The sequence below is a fragment of the Delphinapterus leucas genome, chromosome 13, assembly GCF_059928025.1.
Source record: "Delphinapterus leucas isolate spDelLeu-1000000601 "Yukka" chromosome 13, BTC_Dleu_Yukka2, whole genome shotgun sequence".
NCBI classification, from domain to species: Eukaryota; Metazoa; Chordata; class Mammalia; order Artiodactyla; family Monodontidae; genus Delphinapterus; species Delphinapterus leucas.
The window spans coordinates 58,005,513-58,027,701 of NC_143141.1; the positions used below are offsets into that span (position 1 = coordinate 58,005,513).

A 22,189-nucleotide genomic window follows, 5' to 3' on the forward strand; every position below is an offset into this window, starting at 1 on the left:
GCCAAAAAGACCATGATCTCTTCAAAATGCAATGCGGATTAAAGTGTTATCTAACACAAGCAGAAAACTAACCTTGGAGTGGAAGTTTGAAATGTGTTCATCATAATTTTCATGTCTTTGGATAGAGAAACCAGCTTCTTCAGCTAGATTGCAAAACTGGTTTAAAGTATTCCCTCGGTGTGGGGCGAATACCATTGCTTTCCCCTAGAACGTTAAAAAGGAAATTCACACATTTTAAAACTGGAAGGCAACCAAACATAACAGACATTAGTCAAAGCATTTAATTGTACTGCTCTCAGGTAGAAAACTCATTTGTCTTTAGACGTCCACACAGCATGGGCATCCACAGTGAGAATAATTTCAAGGACAGATATACATCAAATAAGAAAAAAAAAAGTCATTTAAATGGTGAGTTGCTATGTTTTATCATTTTCAAACAACGCATGTAATAAACAATATGGAACTCAACGCTGGTTTTCTGTACAATACATACCTCTCTTGGGTCCACTGGTTTAAACCGTCAACTAGATTTTAGAATAATGGGTCCAGGGCAGTGCCACCCACCTTGCGACTCCTTAGCAGCTGCCAACACATCTGCAACACAGCTCCAGGGCATGTGGCCACAGATGCCTGTAAATGTTAGTTTATTGTGCCCTGGAAATTCAGTACCAAGAAATCCTCCACAGAGATAAGTAACCACAATCCATTTCAGTTCTGCCACCAGCCTTTTCTGTGACCATGCTGCCAGAGACAGAGCTACAGGATCTTGATTTCCAACTTCATTGAATCCTTCATAAGGGTCATCATTATGGTAAAACAGTTCCTCAAAGTTATTCAAGTGATTACTTTTCAAAGGAAGTGGTAAAATCAGGGCAATCAAGCTTTTCTAAATAAACTGCACAACCTTATCAGATTGTCGTAGTGGGGAGAGTGGGAGGACTTGAACAAAGTATATGCTGGATTTCAGAAGACTCTCTGGCATGAAACTCTACAGCAACCATTTGCTAACTACTAGGTGCATGTGAGTTTTTCTTCTCCCTTGTAGATGTGCACAGAATGACTAAACTTCAGAATCTTCTTTTTCCTTTTATTTGTTTAAAAGATGACTGTATGCTTCTGTTAATTTCAGGGTTATACTTCACCTCTATGAAATACCACTTCAGGTTTTGAGGGAATCATGAAAATATATCCCCGTTTTTTTTTTAATAAATGTATTTATTTTATTTATTTATGGCTGTGTTGGGTCTTCGTTGCAGTGAGCGGGCTTCTCATTGCGGTGGCTTCTCTTGTTGCGGAGCATGGGCTCTAGGTGCACGGGCTTCAACAGTTGTGGCTCATGGGCTCTAGAGCGCAGGCTCAGTAGTTGTGGCACACAGGCTTAGCTGCTCCACAGCATGTGGGATCTTCCCGGACCAGGGCTTGAACCCGTGTCCCCTCCATTGGCAGGCAGATTCTTAACCACTGTGCCACCGGGGAAGTCCCTATCCCAGTTTCTTTTGAAAATTGGTTTACCATTCATACCTGCCAACTGTCTGTTGAGCATCTGGGATGTGGCAGACACTGGGATAAGTGCTCTATATACATTCTCTCCTTTAGTCTTCAAACAACCCAACAAGGTAGAGATTCTCAGCTGCATGTTACAGAATGCTCAGAAAGGTTGAATCACTGGCCAAGATGACACACCAGTAAATGACTGGAAACTGACCTGACTCCAATGCCAATGCTCTTTCCACTACACGACATTGCCTTCTTATTAGTAATAGTGATGACGATAATAAATAATAAAAGCTACCACTTTGCTAGGTGCTTCACAAGCCTTCCCTTTAATCCCCTCAACAGTTTTCGCAACAACGTTGTACGGCAGACATTACATTTTACACATGATTAAACACGCAGTGAAGGGTCTGAAGAAGAAGGAACCGTGTGGCAGAAAGGGGTCTGGACTTAAAGGGGATCTCCACCATAAAACACCGTGTCACCTCAGGAAAATCAGAAAAATAGTGTCATAGAACTGCTGAACTAGAAGGGACCCTGGAGATGACGTGAGTCCAACCTCCTCATTTTTTCAGATAAGAAACTCAAGTTATCTTAGCTGACCCACTGAGTTTTCTCACCCATGAAGTGGGAAGAACAAAGCCTCCCTTGCCTTCCACCCCCGAGCCCGAGCAAGTTGTGAGGGTAAAACGAGGTATTGAACATGAAAATAATTTGAGAAACAAGTTTATATAGATGTAAGAAAGACTAGGAGCATCTACACCACCTAACAATGCTATAAAAATTCTATCAACTCCCTCTCCTTCTCTCTTCCCCTCATTTAGCTGCAAGAAAACACACTGATACGCTGTCCTGGACATCGAGTGCGTTTTCATACTGTGTTTACGTAGACATGTACACACTCAGGCACATAATTACAGCAGCACCAATCATGCCAGTAAACTTAAGATTCTGTCAGCTTTTCCAATATTAACTGCTATTTTCAGGCGGTTTTCAAACTTCGCAAAAATTCATTTTGATGTGAAACTAGATATAATACATGGTCTCAGCAGGGGAGCAGAAGTCTCCATAAAAAAAAAAAGAGGGAACACTAGTAGGTCATTCTAGTCTCTTCTAAGAGCTGACTGCCGTTCTGGACTCTTGAATAATGGAAGTCATTTTATTTTAAAGTCACCTGCAAATATTGTCTTACCATTACAATCAAAGAGTTGATTTTTAACAGCTATTGTCTAAATTATATATCATAATGTTTACAGGAATAAGGGGTTGTGGTTGGGTTGATGTTTGCATTCACAAAACACATGCTGCCCTCACCCTAGCCCTTTGTTGGTTAGGGTGAGCTGTAAGGTGACTGCAATTGAGCTTGTGTCTCAGTTTACCTGTCCTTCTGTACCCACCGCACCTAAAACAGCTGCCCTTCCCCATCCCTCCCCACCCACTCTCCCTGCTCTAGTTGTGTCTTTAGCCCTCATCACCACTGGCACACATCATAACCTTGTTTGTTATTGCCCGTCTCCTCCAGCTAGAATGTATGCTCCATGACAGTGGGATCTTCTAATGTTTTATTCACTGCATTTTCTCAGTGCCTAGCACAGAGAAGACGATCAATATTTGTCGAGAGAATAAACTAAATCTAGATATTGAATAATCTGAAAAACACAAGTCTCTGGGAATTCGAAGGCCACGTTCTATTGCTTATTCTTTAGAAAAGATTTTCTCCAAGAAGCTTTTACAGAGTCAGCGGCTATAATGGGATTTCAGAGGGCAGCTTTCTGTGCACAATACTGTCCCCACAAGAAAGAGAAAGAGCGAGCAGTAGCTTTAATCCTTAATTACTCAGTTATGAGTTTCAAAATGTTTTCTTTTTCATTTCGTTGAATGCAGACACCTTTGAGATGTGGATTAATATTTAGGAGGGACAATAGGACATCATCCATTCATTCAATAAGCATCCACTGAGCCCTACTGGGTGCCAGCATCTGCCCCATAATGAACGGTTTTAGAAGCCCCCCATATCCCCAGTGGAGGAGGACACTTTGTCTGGTACAGTCAGAGGAATACATCTTACAATTTAGGCTGCAAAAATCAAAACAAGAAAAAGAATATAGATTTCAAATTAGCCCATCACTTTAGAAAAATTATTTTCAATTTACCAAAGCACAACTTTCTCAGCATTCACAGTCACCGAATCATTTTAAACTCAGAATGAACACTCAATTGAATGTAAAATTTTGACTGATGAGCAGAAATTTGAGAGGATTCATTTATCCCTGGAGAGGAGAGAGGAGTAGTTCCACAAAACAACAATGATATTGTTTACATCGTAAGCTCAGTTGTTATTTTGCTAGACTAATCTATACTCATATATTAAAGGGTGTGCCCGTCTGGAAAAAATAAGTCTTCTTCAGACTTATTTTACAAGTAATATGCTATGCGTTTTTCATTTCCAGGCAATAAACTATTAAATACCAATTACATGTTTAAGCTTGTGTTTATTTTCTAACCATTTCTTTACCTGGTTTCTGAGATGCTGCCTTTGTCTGCTTTCTCCCTTACACTTCCCTCAGTTTCTCAGTCCCCGACCCTGGCTTCTTTTTTTCTACCTGTTCTTTCATTGTCAGTAGTCCCCAGGGCTCTGCCTACTTTTTCTTCATGTTTTATACAGTTCTAGGCGATTGTACTGAAGTCCACAACTTCAACTATCAATTATGCATCAAAAGCTCCCAAGTACATAACTGCAGCATTCACCATTGTCCAGGGCCCACACCCAGGTTTTCAGGTGCCTACTAGAGCTCTCCATGGGGATGTTCTGAAAGTATCTTTAACCCATTCTGCCTAAAATGGAACTCAATATCCTTGGCCCAAACCTCTACACTTCCCAGGGCACTACCCACCTACCCAACCACCCATCGCTCTCTCTCTCTGTCTCTCTCTGTCTCTCTCTCTCTGTCTCTCTGTCTCTCTCTCTCTCTCTCTCTCTCTCTCACACACACACACACACACACACACACAGCTGAATACCTATTAAGTATGCCAAACAATTCTATACCCTTCACCTTCAAAATGAAACTGGAAACCAGGAAATCGTGACATTGCCTTTTAAAACCCTTGTACCTTATTCTATCCCCAGGGAGGCACTCCAGAAATGTTTGTTGAAGGAACCTGTCAGTGAACGCCCATTCAGTTCCCTCTTCTCCGTCTTTAGGCCTTCACTAGCTCCTAACTGAACAATTCTAGGTAGAAGTTGGTCCACGGTAGACCCATGAAGAGCCCTGCTGCTTTCAAGTTCTTTCTTATTCCAAACCAGCTTTTATGTTGGCCGGAGTGATCTTTCTAGGACCCATACACTTTCAAAAATGACTCTCTATCTCCATTTCAGTGGCTCTCTATGACCCACATAATAAAGTCCTGTCTCTCCATCATCATGTTCTCAACCTTTCTTAAAGTGGTACCCAAACGGAGTCCGGGGGAGGCATCAGGCAGGGCAGGAAGCTGCGAGACCCCTCTATTTAGTCCTGGCTGGGAGAACCCTCCCCGCAGAACCATTGCGAAGCTGCTGTGGGCCAGTTTCAAGGGCTGTGTGCTAGGCAGCCTGGGTGGGGCCAGGAGGCCCACGGGTGCAGGAACAGGCTGCTCACCGGGCTGTTTCTCTGGTTGGACTCAGACCTGCAGAGCACCAGGCCCAGAGCAGAGACCAAGCCCGCCGAGGAGCTGCGAAGCTGGGAGAAGAAGCAGCGGGCCCTTCTCAGGTTCCAGGGTGACAGCCGTCTGGAGCAGTCCGGCTGCTACCACCATTGCGTGGATGAGAACATTGAGAGGAGAAACCACTACTTAGATCTCGCTGGGATAGAAAACTACACGTCCCAGTTCGGGCCTGGCTCCCCGTCAGTGGCTCAGAAGTCAGAACTGCCACCCCGCACCTCCAACCCCGCTCGATCTCGCTCCCACGAGCCAGAAGCCATCCACGTCCCACACCGAAAGCCCCCAGGCGTGGACCCTGGCTTCTTCCACTTTCTTGACGCCCCATTCGCCAAGGTCTCGGAGGTCCAGCAGCGGCTCCGGGGTGGTACCCAGGACGGGAGCAAGCACTTTGTGAGGTCCCCCAAGGCCCAGGGCAAGAGCGTGGGTGTGGGCCACGTGGCCAGAGGGGCAAGAAGCAAACCCCCCATGGGACCTGCTGTCCCCGCGGTGTCCCCATCCGCCCACCTGGCCGCCAGCCCGGCCCTCCTCCCCACTCTGGCGCCCCTCGGGCACAAGAAGCACAAGCACCGTGCCAAGGAGAGCCATCAGGGGTGCCGGGGCCTGCAGGCGCCCCTAGCCGTGGGCGGCACCGTCGTGGGGCGGGGCCACGTCAGGGAGCTGCCCGCGGTGGTGGTGTGCGAGAGCCAGGCCGGCCAGGCGGTCCAGAGACACGAGCATCACCACCACCACGAACACCACCACCATTACCACCACTTCTACCAGACCTAGAGCCCCGCCCCCACCCTTGCCCCACCATATGAAGGACCCCCTCCCCCTGCCCCCAAGGCATTATTATTCTATTAATTATTGTTATTATGACGATTATTGTTTATTAATAATTATTGTTACTCCACTAATATTCAGCTAGCCTCCATGTAGAAGATATATGGAAACACAGAACTAAACTTTTATTTATATGTCGTGGGGGCTGCATAACTTACCCAAGAAATGACTCTGGGTTTGGAAGTGGCCTGTAGTGGCAGAGGCTCCCTGGGGCTCCGGAGCTGCAGTGTCCACGCAGGCCATTCCACACGCTTCCCAGCCCCGGGCAAGCCCTCGGCCAGAGCTCTGACCCATCCCAGTCTCTTCCAGGAGAACACCCTTCCCTGGCCCGGCTTCCAGAGACCCTTGAAATCTCCGAGAAGATGAACAGCTGCTACCTCTTAGTATCTGATTTTATTTTGCCCTTAACTGATTGTAATGTGCTACAAGGGATTTCAGCGGACTGCGCGACCTTCCCAGCTGTTGTGTTTTTATGTCCCAACCTAGAAAGCTTAGCTGTCCTTGCTGGAGTTATCTTTCACACCTTTCCAGTGGGATCACGCCTCTGCCCCAAACCAGTCCCATCTTTTCTGTCGTGCGCAACATGAAAATACATTTCTCTTTTTTCTCTCCTCCTCCTCTCTTCTTTAGAAAGATACACACCCATATTTAAAGACTGCCCCTGAAACCAGCCTTCTCATTTTGGAAACCTCCGGAGAGGGAACCAACCACACAGACAAGTGTGGTTTTCCCAGATCGGGCAATTGTGTGTTGTTGGTTGTGACCGAAGATGTGGAAACCTGGTGTCCTACCATTGGCAAATATATACATACCTACGTGGTTCTCTGAAAGAGCTTTCTGTATCTGTAGATAGATGCCATCTGTCCATTTCTATGTATCTTTCTATAAATATACACTCTCAGGTAAAAAAAAAAAAAAAAAAAAAAGTGGTACCCAAACTAACTCTTTAACTTCATCCCTCACCCCTCCCCAACCCTAACCCCAAACCACACAGACACTCTCACACTCCAACCAGAGCAAACTCCTGCAAACACAACATGCTTTTTCGTACTCTCCACCTGTGAGCACTGTCCCCTCCACCAGGGTTGCTACTTTCTAGTCTCCTTCCTCTGAGGCTTAGAATGGCCTTCTTACTCTTCAAGAACAAAGTCAAATACTGCTGCGTCTACGGAACCCTTCCTTAGGCAGTTAGTTACTCTTCGTGCTGTATCCCTAGTGCTTACCATATAGCATTATAATCCCAAGGAGCTTGTGCATTAATCTGCCCTGGTAAACAGTGAGATTCCCAAAGTGCTCATTAGTCCTATTTATACCCCACAATCCCCAGCACAGTGCGAGGCTCAACAAATGTTTGTTGAATCAAGACGAGTTCAAATCTCGGAGCATCTCACATTCTATAGAAGGTGTAAATTAGAAAAAAAATCACACGACAAATAAAAACAGCACCAGGCCCTATATGATCAAGTGCTGGGCTGTTATAAGCCATTTTGCACCGTCCACTGTAATTTCATCTGTGTGTATGTTACATCTCCATGACCACATTATAAATCCCTCAGCGGCAGAGACTCAGCACTGGATGAACAACTGGGTGGACTTGCAAGAAGAACTTCTAAGGGCTAGGCTCTTGTTCTGAGGGTCTTAAAAACCATCTGGGGACTCTCTATTCCTATACCTGGAGGGCCAGGTATGGTGGAACACAGGTCCTCACCAAGAACAGAGGAGGATTTGTTGGGCCTCTGACCCAGCAAGCAGACAGGAACCAAGGGTCCTTCAGCACCATCTCAGTTCATGCCACTGAACCCACACTCACAAGGCACTTCCCTGAGATAAGCAAAAACAGAGGTTTGTACAGATGGGTGCAGAGGTGCTAGATTTTTTAAAAGGTGAGGAAATATGTCAGTAAAAAGAAAGTGCTCTTCTCAAATGAGAGTCCGTGATTTGCTTTTATAGCACGGCTGGCATGTAGCCAGGACTCCAGGAATTTGGCAGTCACTTAGGGCAGCTTCTACAGGAGGTTAAATGAATTCCACAGTGATAGCGAATTCTTGACAATGGTTAGCAGCTATAACAAGCTGGAGATCTGTCCATATTGCACCCCCATCCATCTCCGCATGGTCCTGAGTAAACTCACACTAACTGGCTTGGCTCCCCTTCTTCCACCCAAAGCCATTTCAGAGGAATATGAGTAGATGCCATTTGTTGCTTGTCACTTCTGGACTGAAATTCAACTTGTAGGCTTGTGTGGCTGTATTTTAAATTACATCTGGGTCCTCTGATATCAGACATGGCTGATGGTCTTTAAGGAACACAGCGATAGGGGGTTACCTGTCAGCAACAAGAAGCCACTCACCGGAGGGAAAGAGGTGTGGGAGGGGAGGGACATATTTCTTGGAATGAGTAAAATGTGCTGGTTTCGTTCCTTTTTAAGATCTTTTCTTTTCTTCTTGTAAGTTTGCTAGGGAGTCCCTTGTAGCATTCTGGCAGGAGTCAGATGTTTTGACAGTGTCTCTCAACCAGTAAGTTGAGGAAAGTTTCCATCTGGGACAGGTAACAATCATTTCCTCCTGACATCTGGGGCTTCCTGTAATGACTTTCCAGGCATGGGTGCCCGTTTGACTGAGGATCTAGGCTCAGTCCTGGGATCTGCTACTGTTCCTGGTCAAGCCAGGAGCCCACCCTGGTGGCTAAGCTGTCCCAGAGGGCCACCTCATCCACGACCCCCAATATAAAAGCTGAAAAGCAAGGGGAACCCTCCCCTCCCTCTACTTTCTTTGCTTCTGGATCCTCTGACTCCAGAGAGCAGAGCTGCCTTAGCTAGAAATCAAGGAACCATACTCCCCAGTAATGACAGAAGCCATTTCTTCCCAAGCTTGACACCTGAACCTTTGCGTTGCAATGGTTTCATTTTGGCCACTTAGTATAATTTCTCTCACCTTACTCAGTAGGGTTATCTGTACTAAAAAGTGTCATGTTCATCCAGGTAGACAATCCCCCAGACCTCTGCAGAGCCTGCAGCAGGCCCAGTTATGTGTAGAAATCGTCCGAGTCCAGGTCGAGAAAAAAAATTTTCCCCTCCTGCCAACCATTTCTCTGAGAACAGTTTTTGTGAAGAGCCCCCTATATTCTATACTCATCACAGCTGGAAAGTCTCCCTCATTCTTCAAGGTAATAAGAGCGAACACATATTCATTCAGAGTCAATCATGTGCTAAAGCTTTCCAATGCACTGGCTTGTTTACTCTCCATTTTACAGATGAGAAACTGAGGCTCCGAGAGATGAATCCAGTAAGTGGCTAGATAGTAAGAACGACAAGTTTTGTATGCAGGTATTTCTGACTCCACCCACTGATACTTTGCCTTCAGAAACTGGGCCCTCCTATGAATTCGAAGCATTTGGTCAAAGTGCAGTTTTTGCTAAGCACCCTGAGAACTTGTTTTGTCTCCATTGAGTCTGCTGAGCCCTGAATTACCAAGAACTCAGGATCCACCAGTGCACCTGCCCAGGTTGTTTCTCTGTGGGCCTCTCATGGCACCTTTAGCCTCTGGGCCACAAAACCATGGAGGAGTGGTCTAGGCTCAAGAAAACATTACAGCATCTCAAATTGTAATAGACTAAAACCTTTAGTGTTATCTTAGTCTTGGACTGTGACTTCCACACACAGACACTCATCAGGGGGAGGTCCTTTGGAAGCAGGACAACAGCCCTGAGAGCTAAGAAGGAGAAGAGTGCAGTTATCCGCTGGGTGCCCCTGAGCTCTGGGAACCCTTCCAGCCCACTGGCATGGGATAGAGAGCTGCTGCTCTTCCCTGCTGAGTCCAGGTGACCCTTCCTGGGTCCATGTGGGTGGGGGCCCAGGGAGTGCAAACACCCTGCCTCCCCAGACCTCCCAATGGGGATGGGATCCCTGGGTGGGAACTTCAGTATGTCCATGTGCCATCCACAACTGGGATTCCCCCCTTAGGGTGGACCCCTGACCCCTTAGACTAGAACACCCCGCAGTCTGCGCAGGCCTGCAGGACAGGAGGGGCCTAAGCGAGGTCCCCTCCTCTCATTTCTAATGCTGCATTTTGATGTGGGCCCCTCTGATTTGGCCTCCCCACTTCTCACAGAGCATGAGTAAGTACTGCCCACTCTAGGGCCCTGCCTCATCCTTCTCCGAGTTAAGGGTGAGTATCAGCTGTCAGTAGGAGCACTGCTGTCCTCAGAGGAGGCCGCTGTGTGGAGCCCCACTTCAGACTAGGCGGAGCATCGTTCAGAGTTTAACTGAGGGTGCGGGAGAGCTGCTAGACATTCCAGTTCAATCTCCATTTAGATCTATTCATAGCTTGGGCAGTTTTCTCTCGTAAATCGTTCTCATGATTTACGATAGATCCTATGTAAATCATGCAAATCTGCTGCAAACTGGAGTATTTGTCACAAATAGGCTTTGAAGGCGTGTTGGTGATGAGTGAAGTACTGTTTGTGCACTGTGAGATCCAGGAGTCCTTGAAATTGTGTTTACGTATGATAGTATTCCTAGAAGCCTTTACGTCCAAGAATCTCCGTCCCCTCTCTGAAAATCCTGATCTTGCAAATGCTCATGAGAACCACCTAAGGCTAATGGGGGGATGAAGAGGCCCCCAATTCCTTCTGCCCTCAACTTGGGCTGCTCACTCAACCACGACAGCTACCATTAATAGCTTGGTGCATGCCCCTTCCTTGCCTCCAGACCTATTACCCACCTCACAGAGGGAATTGGGAAGGCCAATTTAATTTAATTGATTACCACTTACAAAGCTGTGGTTACTCCTCTGAGAGGGCTATTTAAAGTTTCTGAGGTATATAGAGATAATAAAATAAAAAGCAACAGTGCAAGGTAAAGGATGATTATCAAATTGCTCTGGGGACCTTCAATGTGAAAAAGATACAAAAGAAAGATTGAAAGGTATTAGTCTATAAGTCTCACTGAGGTCAGAAGACTAGAGCAAACCTTTTTTAAAAGAGGAGATAAAACTTTAGAAAATACTTCACACACACATACACAGTATAGTCCTTTCTCAGATAAATGTGAGTTCCTGTCTTAGACTACTTTAACATTGTTAACCTATTTTAAATTCCTATGGCACAGCAAGAGGCTTACATAGTTATAAGATTTTTTTTTTTAATGCATGTGCTTTAAACTTGTTTTCTTACTTTAAATAGATATATATTAACTCTCTGTTTAGGCTGCAGGACCTCCTAGCTTAGTATAGCAGCCCCCCCAAAATAAGAGTGGATAAAAACTCTGTAATTTACTCTCAGGCATAAATGGATATATAAATGTAAAAATGTGCACAATATTTTATGCCATGCTTGGCTTCATTGTGACCTAATGTTTATAATATGTAAATAATGGCTTCCTTTTAAAGCAAAGAACAGATTAATATACAGATTCATCTGAAGCCCCTTTATTTAATATAAACAGAAATAAAAAGAAAAATGTTGTTTTGCAATAAATACCCAAAGACAAAGGTAACCACTGAAGGGACTTAAAATGACAGAAGTCAACAGAAAACTTTCAATATCATCCTTCTACTTTAATATGAAGATATTGTTATCAAAGGAAAAGACTCAAGAAATTCTTTGATAAAAATCATCTCACACTATCTTTGAAGTGGTTTCATTTATTTTACTACCCACTGTGTTCCTTATCAGAAGGCCAAGGGTAAGAAGTTCCCTAGTTATGATTAGGAAAGAATCTGATGGATCAGAAGACCCAATTGAAGTTGGACATAATAAGTATTAAAGTATTACATGACATTAATCCTGCCATTCCATTACTCTCTCCATCTTTGTGCACAGACTAATTATTCTGAAGCCAGTGTTCAGGAGAAAATAGAAACATACTTACCCTGGGCTGGAGTAATCTCTTTATTGCATCAACAAGGCTGGCTCTGTACTGGTCCAGAAACAGGCTGACATTGAGAAGAGAACAGAATCCAGATTAAACTGGGTTTTCAAGTCTAATGATACTAATGGAGATCAAGACTAATTACACATGTTTACTCAACACTAAAAAAGAGAAATCTTTCCTTCCATTCAAGTGTCTCACTGGAATAAACAAAAGATACTGTGGTCAGTGTTATCCAACCAAAGTCAAGTCAGCAACATGCGATGGGCCACGATTCAACACGACAGGCCATGTGTTAGTGTGAAAGGGACAATTTCTAAGCTGCTGTTTGGGGGAAATCATCTGGTGGAGATGAAGCTCTCCCCACACTTGTCTGTAGACCTGTGCCCTCTGCCCACCGAGGGTGCTGTGAGGCCACCCTCCAAAAACAAACCACCAGCCCTATTACACACCAACCACAAAACAGCTCTCAGGTGGTGATAGTTTTTAGTGACTAGCAACAGCACTGAGGTTAGAGCCAACAAGTGACCTAGGAGTAAACAAAGACCAGGTTTAGGCAGTGTGTCCCAGAGACCATGGCAACTCTGGGTTTTCCCCCTTGATCTCCATGCTGATTTTTTTCCAGTTCATGTGATTTTTCATTTTTCTTTTCTGGTTTGAGAATTTCTCTTGTTGCTCTGTCACCTCTTTGGCTGGATCAGTCTGACCCTGTCTTCACCAGGCCTTATCGTGGAAGTTTAGGACAGTTTCCTTATCCAGGACTTGCAGGCTAGAACACTGGGTGGCCTTGTGGATCAGCTATCCCATGAAGGGCCTAAGCAAAGCCTCTACTCCCATTTTGAATGCTGTAGTTGGGTGTGGGTCCCTCTGATTTGGCCTCCCGCTCCCCAAACAGCGTGGCTAATTACCACCTACTCTGGGGCCCTGCATCGTCCTCCTCTGAGCTAAGGATGAGTATCCGCTGTCAGTAGGAGCGCTGCTGGTGGAGCCACACTTCAGACAAGAGGAGAGCATAGTTCAGGGTTTCCTAGGCTCTGGCTCTGACCTTTCTGCTATGTGACCTTGGGCAAGTCACTTCATCTGAGGCCTCAGTTTTCCTGTCAATAAGGGCAGGGCCCACCTCTGTGGCTGCGGTGGGCATCAAATGAATGATATATGTCAGTTGATGAATGTTTGTTGATGACCTGCTGTATACTAGGGGCTGTTTCAGGCCTTGGAGATAAGCTGTGAATAAGACGAAGTTCCCATCCTCAAGGAGCTTCCAGTCTGTATTCATTTCTGCATCAATAGGTCTGGCCCAGCATACACACAGAGAGGGGGCTCAATGAAGAGTTACTTACTGCCTAACTGGCAGATCAACACAGTCTTTGAAATGGAGGAGCTTATGTAGGGTGGGTTTCAATGCCTCTAAAACAGGCTGTACGCACTCCTTCACTGGTCTTGCTAGGGAGGAATCAGCATTTAGGTAGGATGTTTCACCAGACCAGGTTCTCTCCTAAGTCTCTCACTTAAGAGGAGTGGGGAGAGCGGCTTTTTGTAGTTCTCAGTGTTTGGGCTTCACCACGACATGCTTAGTGGAAGTTTCTTCTATAAAGTTCTGCTTTGAGCAATGGAAAAAGAATCCTCTTAAGGTGAGCTAGAAGTGATCTCTAGAATGGGAAACTATCCATCAGGATAATCAGGATAACCTGATTATTACCCATGGGAAAATTTCTTATTGTTCCAGAAAACTATGCACTTAAATCTCAGAGCACAAAATGTGTCTAATTCGAATGTTACAAAAATTTGCCTTTTAGCCATATTAATCAGTGGTTAATAACCAGTAAGGATCGATAAGAAAGGAATCGAATTGTATTTAAGTGTTTTGAAATTTTCTCTTCAGGACTATATACCTTATTGTTCAGTGAGGTAATACTATCTTAAATGTTAATAATTAAGCATTTTATTTTATTTTTTTTAAAGAAGACTACCACTGTGAGAAAATACCTCTGTCAGTTACTTGGGTCTACAGAAGACCTGGTGGTTGGGATACATAGCACCAAGCAAAAGACCATTCTCAGTTTATACCTGTGCATCCTAAGAGCTGGTAAGATTGTTAGAGATATATAATCAACAACTTAAAAGCTGAGCTCAAAACATAACCTTATGAGGGGAGCAGGAAATAAATTAGGAGTTTGGGATTAACATATACACACTACTACATAAAAAAATAGATAAACAATAAGGACCTACTATATAGCATAGGGAACTATACTCAACATTTTATAATAGCCTATAATGGAAAAGAATCTGAAAAAGAATAGATATATATGTATATATAAATAACTGAATCACTTTGCTGTACCCTCGAAACTAACACAACATTGTAAATTAACTATACTTCAATAAAAAAAGCATAACCTAATATAGTACCACTTCTACTTAATGTTGGCAATGGTGACAAAAATGTTAACCTCACAGCTCACTAGAAAATGCAGCTTAACACAGAGCACACATTCAAAACACAGTTATTTGAAAGTTAATGCTGTCTACTCCATCACTGCAAGTCAAATTTCCCAAAAGTAATTTTTGTAGTCCTCTAATAGGTCTTTATTCCAAGCAAGCTCACCTTTCTACTTAGCTCTGGTGCAGAATTTATAACGCTTAGTAGGATACATCCTATCAGCAATTTCAACGTGCTTTAGTGGGAGTGATATATAATCTCCTGAAAATTCACCCCTTAAGTAAGTCCTAATGGGCTCAGAGAACAGCAATAGCTTAAGTGGATCTATTAAAAAAGGCTGAGTGGGTCAGTGATTGGGATGAAGATACCATTTCAACTCTCCCTTCAGTTACTGATCAGAATACATAGACAGTCGGTCTAGTTTGGCCATCAAACACACACACACACACACACACACACACACACACACACACACCTCTCTATATAATTCACTTGTGGAATCAACGCTTGCCTTGTTCCACTGATCTGAATCACAGATTATACGACAAAGGAAAGGTGCCAGGCCATTTTCATCGCTTCCCTTAGAATCAGTCAGGATTTTCTGCAGAGCACAGAGCAGCTCCAGCTCCTCTCATAGGGAAATTAATTAGTGCAGAGAACAAGGAGACATTTCTGTCAGCATCCACAGAGAGGAAAACCTCTATGTAATTTTCACGGTGAAATATGCTCAGTTAAATTCACTGTTTTAGATTTAACTTTCGGCAGACTGAATGGCCTCTATCAGTCTTTAGCAACTGATTGCTGGGGGGGCCGTATTCTGATCTCGCTTGGTGCCACCCCTTAGGTACGAGATCTTTGACAATCTGTCTGTCTTCTCCGGGACTGAGTTTCCTCAGGTGTGAGGTAAGAGGGCTGACTACATTTGGGTTAAAGGTCTTTTCAGGTGGAAAGGTCTGTGAGTTGTGATTTAGAACTACCTATGATCACAGCATCTGGAAGAAAACAAAGAAATCCTAGAGCCTATTTTGAGAAAAAAATTTTTTTCTTCACAAAACCCAAACTTTTTGCATCATTTAAAGTAAACATGATAGAAAATAAAAACAATCCACTGTATATAGTTAGTATAAAAATGCTGGGAGAGCAAGTGAAGTGATGTACCTTCCCCATTTCTTCCCAACGTCTCAGGCTGGAGGCATGCAGATGTGGTGCACACCGTCCTGCAGACCTAGCTCCATGTGTCTGGCTAGGGGTGGCACTTCAGACTTGCTTTCCAAGCCTTTAGAGAATCCAAATGTGCAGAAACTATTTTTTTTTTAATTTATTTACAGAATCATTTTTATTTTTGCAGAGCTACAGTAAACTGGAAAGCCATCAAACACTGAATGGAAGTGGTCACTGGATAAAAAGCATCTTACTACCAGACTCTCAGAATATTGTGATTGAACAGGAGTCTGGAAAGGCAGGTTTAAAATTAACAAGCACTCGCTATTCTACACTCAGCAAGGACCAGGCTGGATTGCATTCCAGCAGAAAGGAACTCTTATATTAAATTCAACATTAAACAAGTCAACAAAGGAATTTAATAGGAGGGTTTTTTTTCTATACCTGTGGTTAAATATTCTAATATTTTGATATTTGTCAACAGCATCCATTTGCAGGTATGACTGTACCTTGAGTTTTCCTTCTGTTTATTTCAAAGTTGACATTTTACAAGTTACTTAGGAACTGTTGAACCATGAAACTATATTTCATTGTCCAAAATGCTGAATGGTGAAATAACGACTAGCTTTCAGTGTGCCTCTTTATTCTATAATCTAGTTGAGCTACTAAATTTAGATGTGAACTAAGAGACTGTCTCTTCTGGGAAATGAGTTATTTCCCCCATTGCCTACAGGTTTATGAATGTTTGAATGTAAATATATGAATATCTGAATGATTTAACAACATAAACATATCGCTGCTCCTTGTAATCATGTGCATTTTACTTGAACCACAATGTGGGTTTGGAATAGGTTTGTGAATAGAGCTTGTTTTCATGTAAATGGGATCAAGCAGTACCACTGGTTAGCTATTCAGGGAAGCAGACAATGCCACCCTTGCTGGAAATGCTTCAGTAAGAATTTAATCCATGTACCTAATATTTGAACTCCAACTCTTGCTTCATATTCCTGTGGCCTGATCCAGATCTCATTGACTGACAAGGACTCAAGGATGGTGTGAGACTTAACGTGACCTATTTATGTGTGGTACCTATTTCTGGCACTAACTATTTCAGGTTTCATCTTGGAGGCAGTGTCTAAAGAGAGCTTTCTTTTCCTCCTCTGTGACCTTCTTTAAAAAAAAACATAGCAGCATGGTCTGCCTGCCTGCCTGCCTGCCCCTAGAAGCAGCATCCGTGCAATAACTCTGACAGAGAAACATCAATCCAACAGGACATAAAGAGCACATGGAATCCTGGGCTTCCCTGCTATATGCACAACACGTATATTATGAACATCGTTGTACTTTCTAAGTTTCTGAACAGCTTACCCATCCCTGCGAATATGAAGACAGACCATTACCAAAGCATTTCTTTTGGAAATAGTATCAGCATCGCAGTGAGAGTAGCTTAATGTTTCACATTTACAAATGGGAAATTATAAACAGGCTGACATTCAGGCACTGACAACACCGGAGGAAAAGAAAACTTAACAATTCATGCATAGAAAAGCCATTTATAAAATGAAACTTGGTGTATTTAGTTCATTTGAATACATAAATTCTCAATAGTGACTAGATGTGTATTTATGTATATGGTATGTGTGTGTGTGTGTACGTATAACATTGTATTATTATGTTATGTATTTGTAATGAAAGGCTTAACTGAATATGCATTATGTATATCAGTTGTACAGGATCCTGTTGTTGGCTAGGGAAAAAAGACTATTTTTCAAACATGTTGTGTGGCTATTTTTAACCTGAGAACATTAATCAGAAAAGAGCTTAAATCTGACTTCCTCTGCTTCCCTGGTACAAATAGGATGACATGGTGTGAGTGTCATAACACAAGGTATGACAGAGCCAGGCTGTTTTGATATTTGTGCAAAGGACAAAATTAACTTTAAATCTCTTGGCCAGACCTGACTTCCCCACAGAATCAGAGCCCATCCATGTGCGACCCTCGTCTAAACCTCCAAGAAGATTCTACCCTTCTTCCCTCTTTCCGCTGCTGTCTGATCTGACTTTCATGCTTAATCTGATCTAATCCTGCCAGCATTATCTTCATCTGTGCAATGAAACCTGGAGAATCCTTTCTCATATTTGGTGAGGGACAGCATTTACTAAATTACTTGCTCAAATCATATGGTGAGGTTTTAGCTCCTTGTTTTTGATTAGATGAGGGCTGTAATATTGAGACACAGTATCAATGATTAGTCAAAAATCTGCTTCTCTCTTTTTCTGGAAAAAGGTTTTCTGAAACTGGGTGCAGAGAGACTAAAATGGCTGTGAAAAACTAGAAAATCTCAACTAAGAATAGAAGAAAATATTTATGTTTCCTTGACAAGTATTTTTCAGAAGAAAACAGAAAGCAAGTCTAATTTCATTGACTTAGGTGAAAGTTAGCCACTGAAAATCTTATTAAATAATAATTTAAAATAAAGACTTCCTGAAAACTTCATTGCATTCATTCAACTCTCGCATAAGGAAAGTGTTCTCTGGGTTATGGATCTTGTGTTTGGGTTTATCAGTAAAATAGAACTTCTTTAGAATCTGAACTTGTGCTTTCAAATCCATAGTGTCATTTTAAAAATCATGATAAAACTACAAATAAGATTTTACCCTTAACAGGAAAAATACTTGTGAATTGTCAATGTTTCTCATATTATTATTCAACACACGAAGAAAATACATAAGATTAGTTGAAATCATTATTAAGGTTTGATACATATTTACCCTGTAACTTAGGATCAGACTTTCATTAACAATAAGTAGACTGGGCTAAAAGAGAAGACTAAGTATCTAATGTAAATTATTTTTAAAAGGCAGGCATCTGACAGAGATTTTACTATTATTATTTGCATAACAATAAAATGTAATTTTATAATTCTTGTTTTATGTATAATTAAATATCATAATTGAAGGCAATGAAAATATTAGATAGCAAACATACATTTTAAGAAAAGCTATTTCCCTAGAGATATTTCACAGATATGTTTATACGCTGGAGTGTGTATGTGTGCAAACACACATACATATATATATTCCCTTATATCAATAGTCAGATCTCTCCTAAGAAGTAAGCTAATTGAGCTGTTTGTGTTGATAAACTCCTTTTTCTCCAGACTATTCCTCTCCGAGCCATAATTATTTGCAATTTGCCTAAGTCGTCCATTTACTGATACGTCAAGCATGAAACAGAGGCAATTCCAGAAAATGGAAATGCTTCTCAAAATCAATCTTTGGGAAATAATGTGGTAGAAGTTACTGTGTGATAGAAGACTACCTTATAACTGTCACATGGAGATGAATGTTAATTTGTTGAGGTTAAGGCAGCTTTGTGCCTCATTTGTTGACTTTGCTTTGCCGTCAGCAAAGCAGCACAGCCCAATTACTCCAGCAAAGCTATTTTTTCTAACAGGAGTTTTATGATTTTTATGTACTTACCAGTCAGCACACATAACAATGTCAAAATGTCCTTCCAGTTGAGAGACATCTGTCTCATTATCCCATCGTAAAACGCTTGAGAAGAAAAAGATTTTAAAAATTATACTTAGGGTTTTTTTTTTAACTTTTGATTTTGAGCTATTAACATTATTTTTTGTGGCACTTGAAATTATTTAAAAGGTATATACAAATTATTTCAAAAGGCATAATAAAAAAACTAGGCATGTAACTGTCTGTTCCATATTTTATTTAGTCTTCAGATCTAGAAGAGGAAGAATTCTCTATTCAAATACAATAGTTAAGCTTTTGCTAGTTCTTATAGGTTTGTGTAGACAAACTAGGGAAAAATATCTTATCTTGACCATAGTCATTAGAATGAGCCTAGACTCTTAACATCAATGAAGTAGATACTAAAATCAAAGTATTCCCCATCTACTGGAATACAACCTTATAAAAACAAATGATGTGAAACTTAGCGCCTGGCATGTCGGTTGCATTTCTTATTAATGTGATGAGTACTTTGGCAAGATGGAAGAAAAGAATACCAACTTTCATTTGGTTGTTGTGAGTTCTCAGGCACATTTTAAAATTCACCTCTCCTGATACTTAGTCTCCAAAAAGGATCAGGTTTTAAACCTCATATTAATAACAATAATTAATAACATGTATTTGAAAATTCTAGTTATGCTTATGATGCCAACCAGAGATTTTAAGTTACTTTCAATGAATAACTGTGATAATTAACATTTTACCATATTAAAGTATTTTAATGACTCCTCTCCCCACCACATCAACTGGGATTTGCAGTATTACTTTTCAAAGTAAAATTCTGCTCCTATTATCTATTTTGATTATTATTTAAAACTAAACTGAGTGAGCATAGCCTACTCTGTCCAGCTTTGTTTGCTTATCTTGGTGGGTTCTTTATTTCTTCTATATCTTCTCTGGGTGAAAAGTCATATGTTTGAATATAAAAATAAGTCCCAAAGTTCTTTTCATATACATTAATATATATCCATGCTAGTGACTTGCTTAAGGTAGAAAAGATTAAACACATCACCACAAAAATACCTATACAGACTGAACATCAGTTGTTTATTCACTCATTCGACTCATCCTTAGTGAGTAACTACTATGTGTCAGGCCCTGTGATGTACCACAGGCCATGCTTCACAGAGGCAGCCTGGCCTACATAAAGCCATAATTCTGACGCCATGCCCTATGTGTTATGTAAGCATATAGACTCAGAACTCCAGGGAGGGCTTCCAAAACAAGTGGATGACTTCTCTGTTCACAGGTCCAGTGAAACATGGATGAGCTTTATAAATTAACTGTAGCATTGTTGTACTTTCCCAGGCCCACTGGAGAGCCAAGAAATGGAGGAAACCAGGAAACCCCTAAGAGATTAATGCTGCTTTGTCTTTGGATTGATTCCTCAAATACTCCATGCACCTGGGGAGAGTGGGCAACAACTAACACCAACTTTTCTGGAAACGCCAAGGCTTCCAGTGCAGCTGGGACTCAGGCTCAGTGAGAGAGCAGGCCTGTTCAGCCCTCATCAGAGACCTACGAGTCTTAGAGAGTTTCCACATGAACAAGATGGTTTAAAATATAGATCTATGCTAGACCTCTTCAGATCATAAAAGTAACGTCTCCATTGCACAGATTTGGGGCAGAAAAGTATTAAAACTATTCATCATTTTATCATTCATGAACCATTATTTAGAAGAGGCTTCTAATACATGTGTAATGACTAAAGTACAAGAACAGAAAGTGCAGGAAATCCTGTGGTGATATTGGATATTGGATTCCTGAGGTGCTTCAGCCTCTCGGTTCAACAAAGACCAGCCGGAAAGATGGGTCTAGACAGCAATGGGTTGTGGGTTAGCACAGCAGATGTAACAAGTCATGATTTTAAAAGAAATGGAAATGCTCATCTTAGCCACATGGACCACAACACATTCCCAAAAGGCATTTTCCCCCAGTTTTTATGAGGCTTACGGCTATGCTGTCCCCATAACCATAAGCAGGTGACAAAGACGGAGGGGTGTATGGACAGAGTCTAGCTTTGGCAGGACAGACATACCTAAGTTCAAATATTGGTTCCTTCCCTTACTAGCTATGTGAACTTGGGCGATTATTTCACCTGAGTCTGTTGTCTCATCTGTAAAATGGAGATAGCAACGGCCACCTTCGTGAACAATCTAAGGGCACCATTCACACTGTACTCTGAGTTCTGTTGTTCACATGGCAAACAATGAGAATAGTGCCCCCCCCGAGTGGTGGAATCAGGTGGCTTCTATCTCGGAAGGCTAGAGATGACGGTGACTTCAATATTCAAGAAACTAGGCCTTCCAACTCCTCTCCTCTGATGGTCTTGCCCTCCACCCTCCTCAGACAGTCACGTGACAGTCGTGCATGCTAGAGCAGTGCTTCAGCTGTGGGGCAGGACCAGATTTTTTGTTGTTGTTTATAGCCAATCTGTTGCAGACCATTACTTTTGTAAAATACAACAACAAATGAATAGACAAATGAGATTTAAAAAGCAAAGACATTCTGAATACACGTCCACTTATCATAGGCTTGGATGCCACAGTAGTGTTTCTAAACATTTCCTTCAATTTCTGAACTTACCTCATTGCAGCTCAGTAATGTACAGTTCACAAACTGGTACCAGTCCATGGCCTCTTCATGAAGTAGCCCTGCTCTCAGTCCTCGTCTTTGCCGATAACTGCAACCCTGACCCACTCTCTGACAGCCCCTCTATCTTTCACAGTTCACCCCTTATAGAAGGGACTCTCATTCCAAGCATTCTTCCATCCTACTGGCCTACAATCTGCTGATCCTCTCACCACCTCTTCCCTAACATTTGTCTTCCCTCCTTGTCCATTGTAGGTCCCATAGCCAACCATCTGAACTATTCCCTCGCATACCCCCTTCGCTCCCTCGTCCCTTTCTCATATCCTTGTATTTGTTAAATCCAGCTCTCCACCTGCTCCAAGACAGCATGTGTGCACCTGAATGTGGCTGGAGAAAGCACACAAGCATCCTGACTGGCTTTGCTTAAAATGCATGACCATGAACCACAAGTGGATTCTTGATGTCCGGCAGTTATTCTTTCATTTCCCTTGTCCATTGACGCTTCTGGTCTCCTAGCTCATTATTTTGTACCACCTTCACTCTTTTCAAAATTCTAACACTTCCTCCCTCAGCCT

The 22,189-nt window shown here is 42.3% G+C and overlaps 1 protein-coding gene and 1 pseudogene across 2 annotated transcripts in view; one reads left to right on the forward strand and one right to left on the reverse strand.

The window, feature by feature from the left end:
* CAMKMT (calmodulin-lysine N-methyltransferase) overlaps positions 1–22,189 on the reverse strand; it is a 444,589-nt gene that overhangs the window by 33,782 nt on the left and 388,618 nt on the right. For both annotated transcript variants that reach the window (XM_022573938.3, XM_089922363.1), the window contains 3 exons: positions 18,975–19,049; positions 11,888–11,951; positions 73–204 (listed from right to left, as the gene is read on the reverse strand). In XM_022573938.3, the coding sequence (XP_022429646.1) occupies positions 73–204; positions 11,888–11,951; positions 18,975–19,049 (271 nt within the window). The remainder of the gene's footprint in view (positions 1–72; positions 205–11,887; positions 11,952–18,974; positions 19,050–22,189) is intronic.
* Positions 540–5,964, forward strand: LOC111174767 (protein naked cuticle homolog 1 pseudogene; annotated as a pseudogene).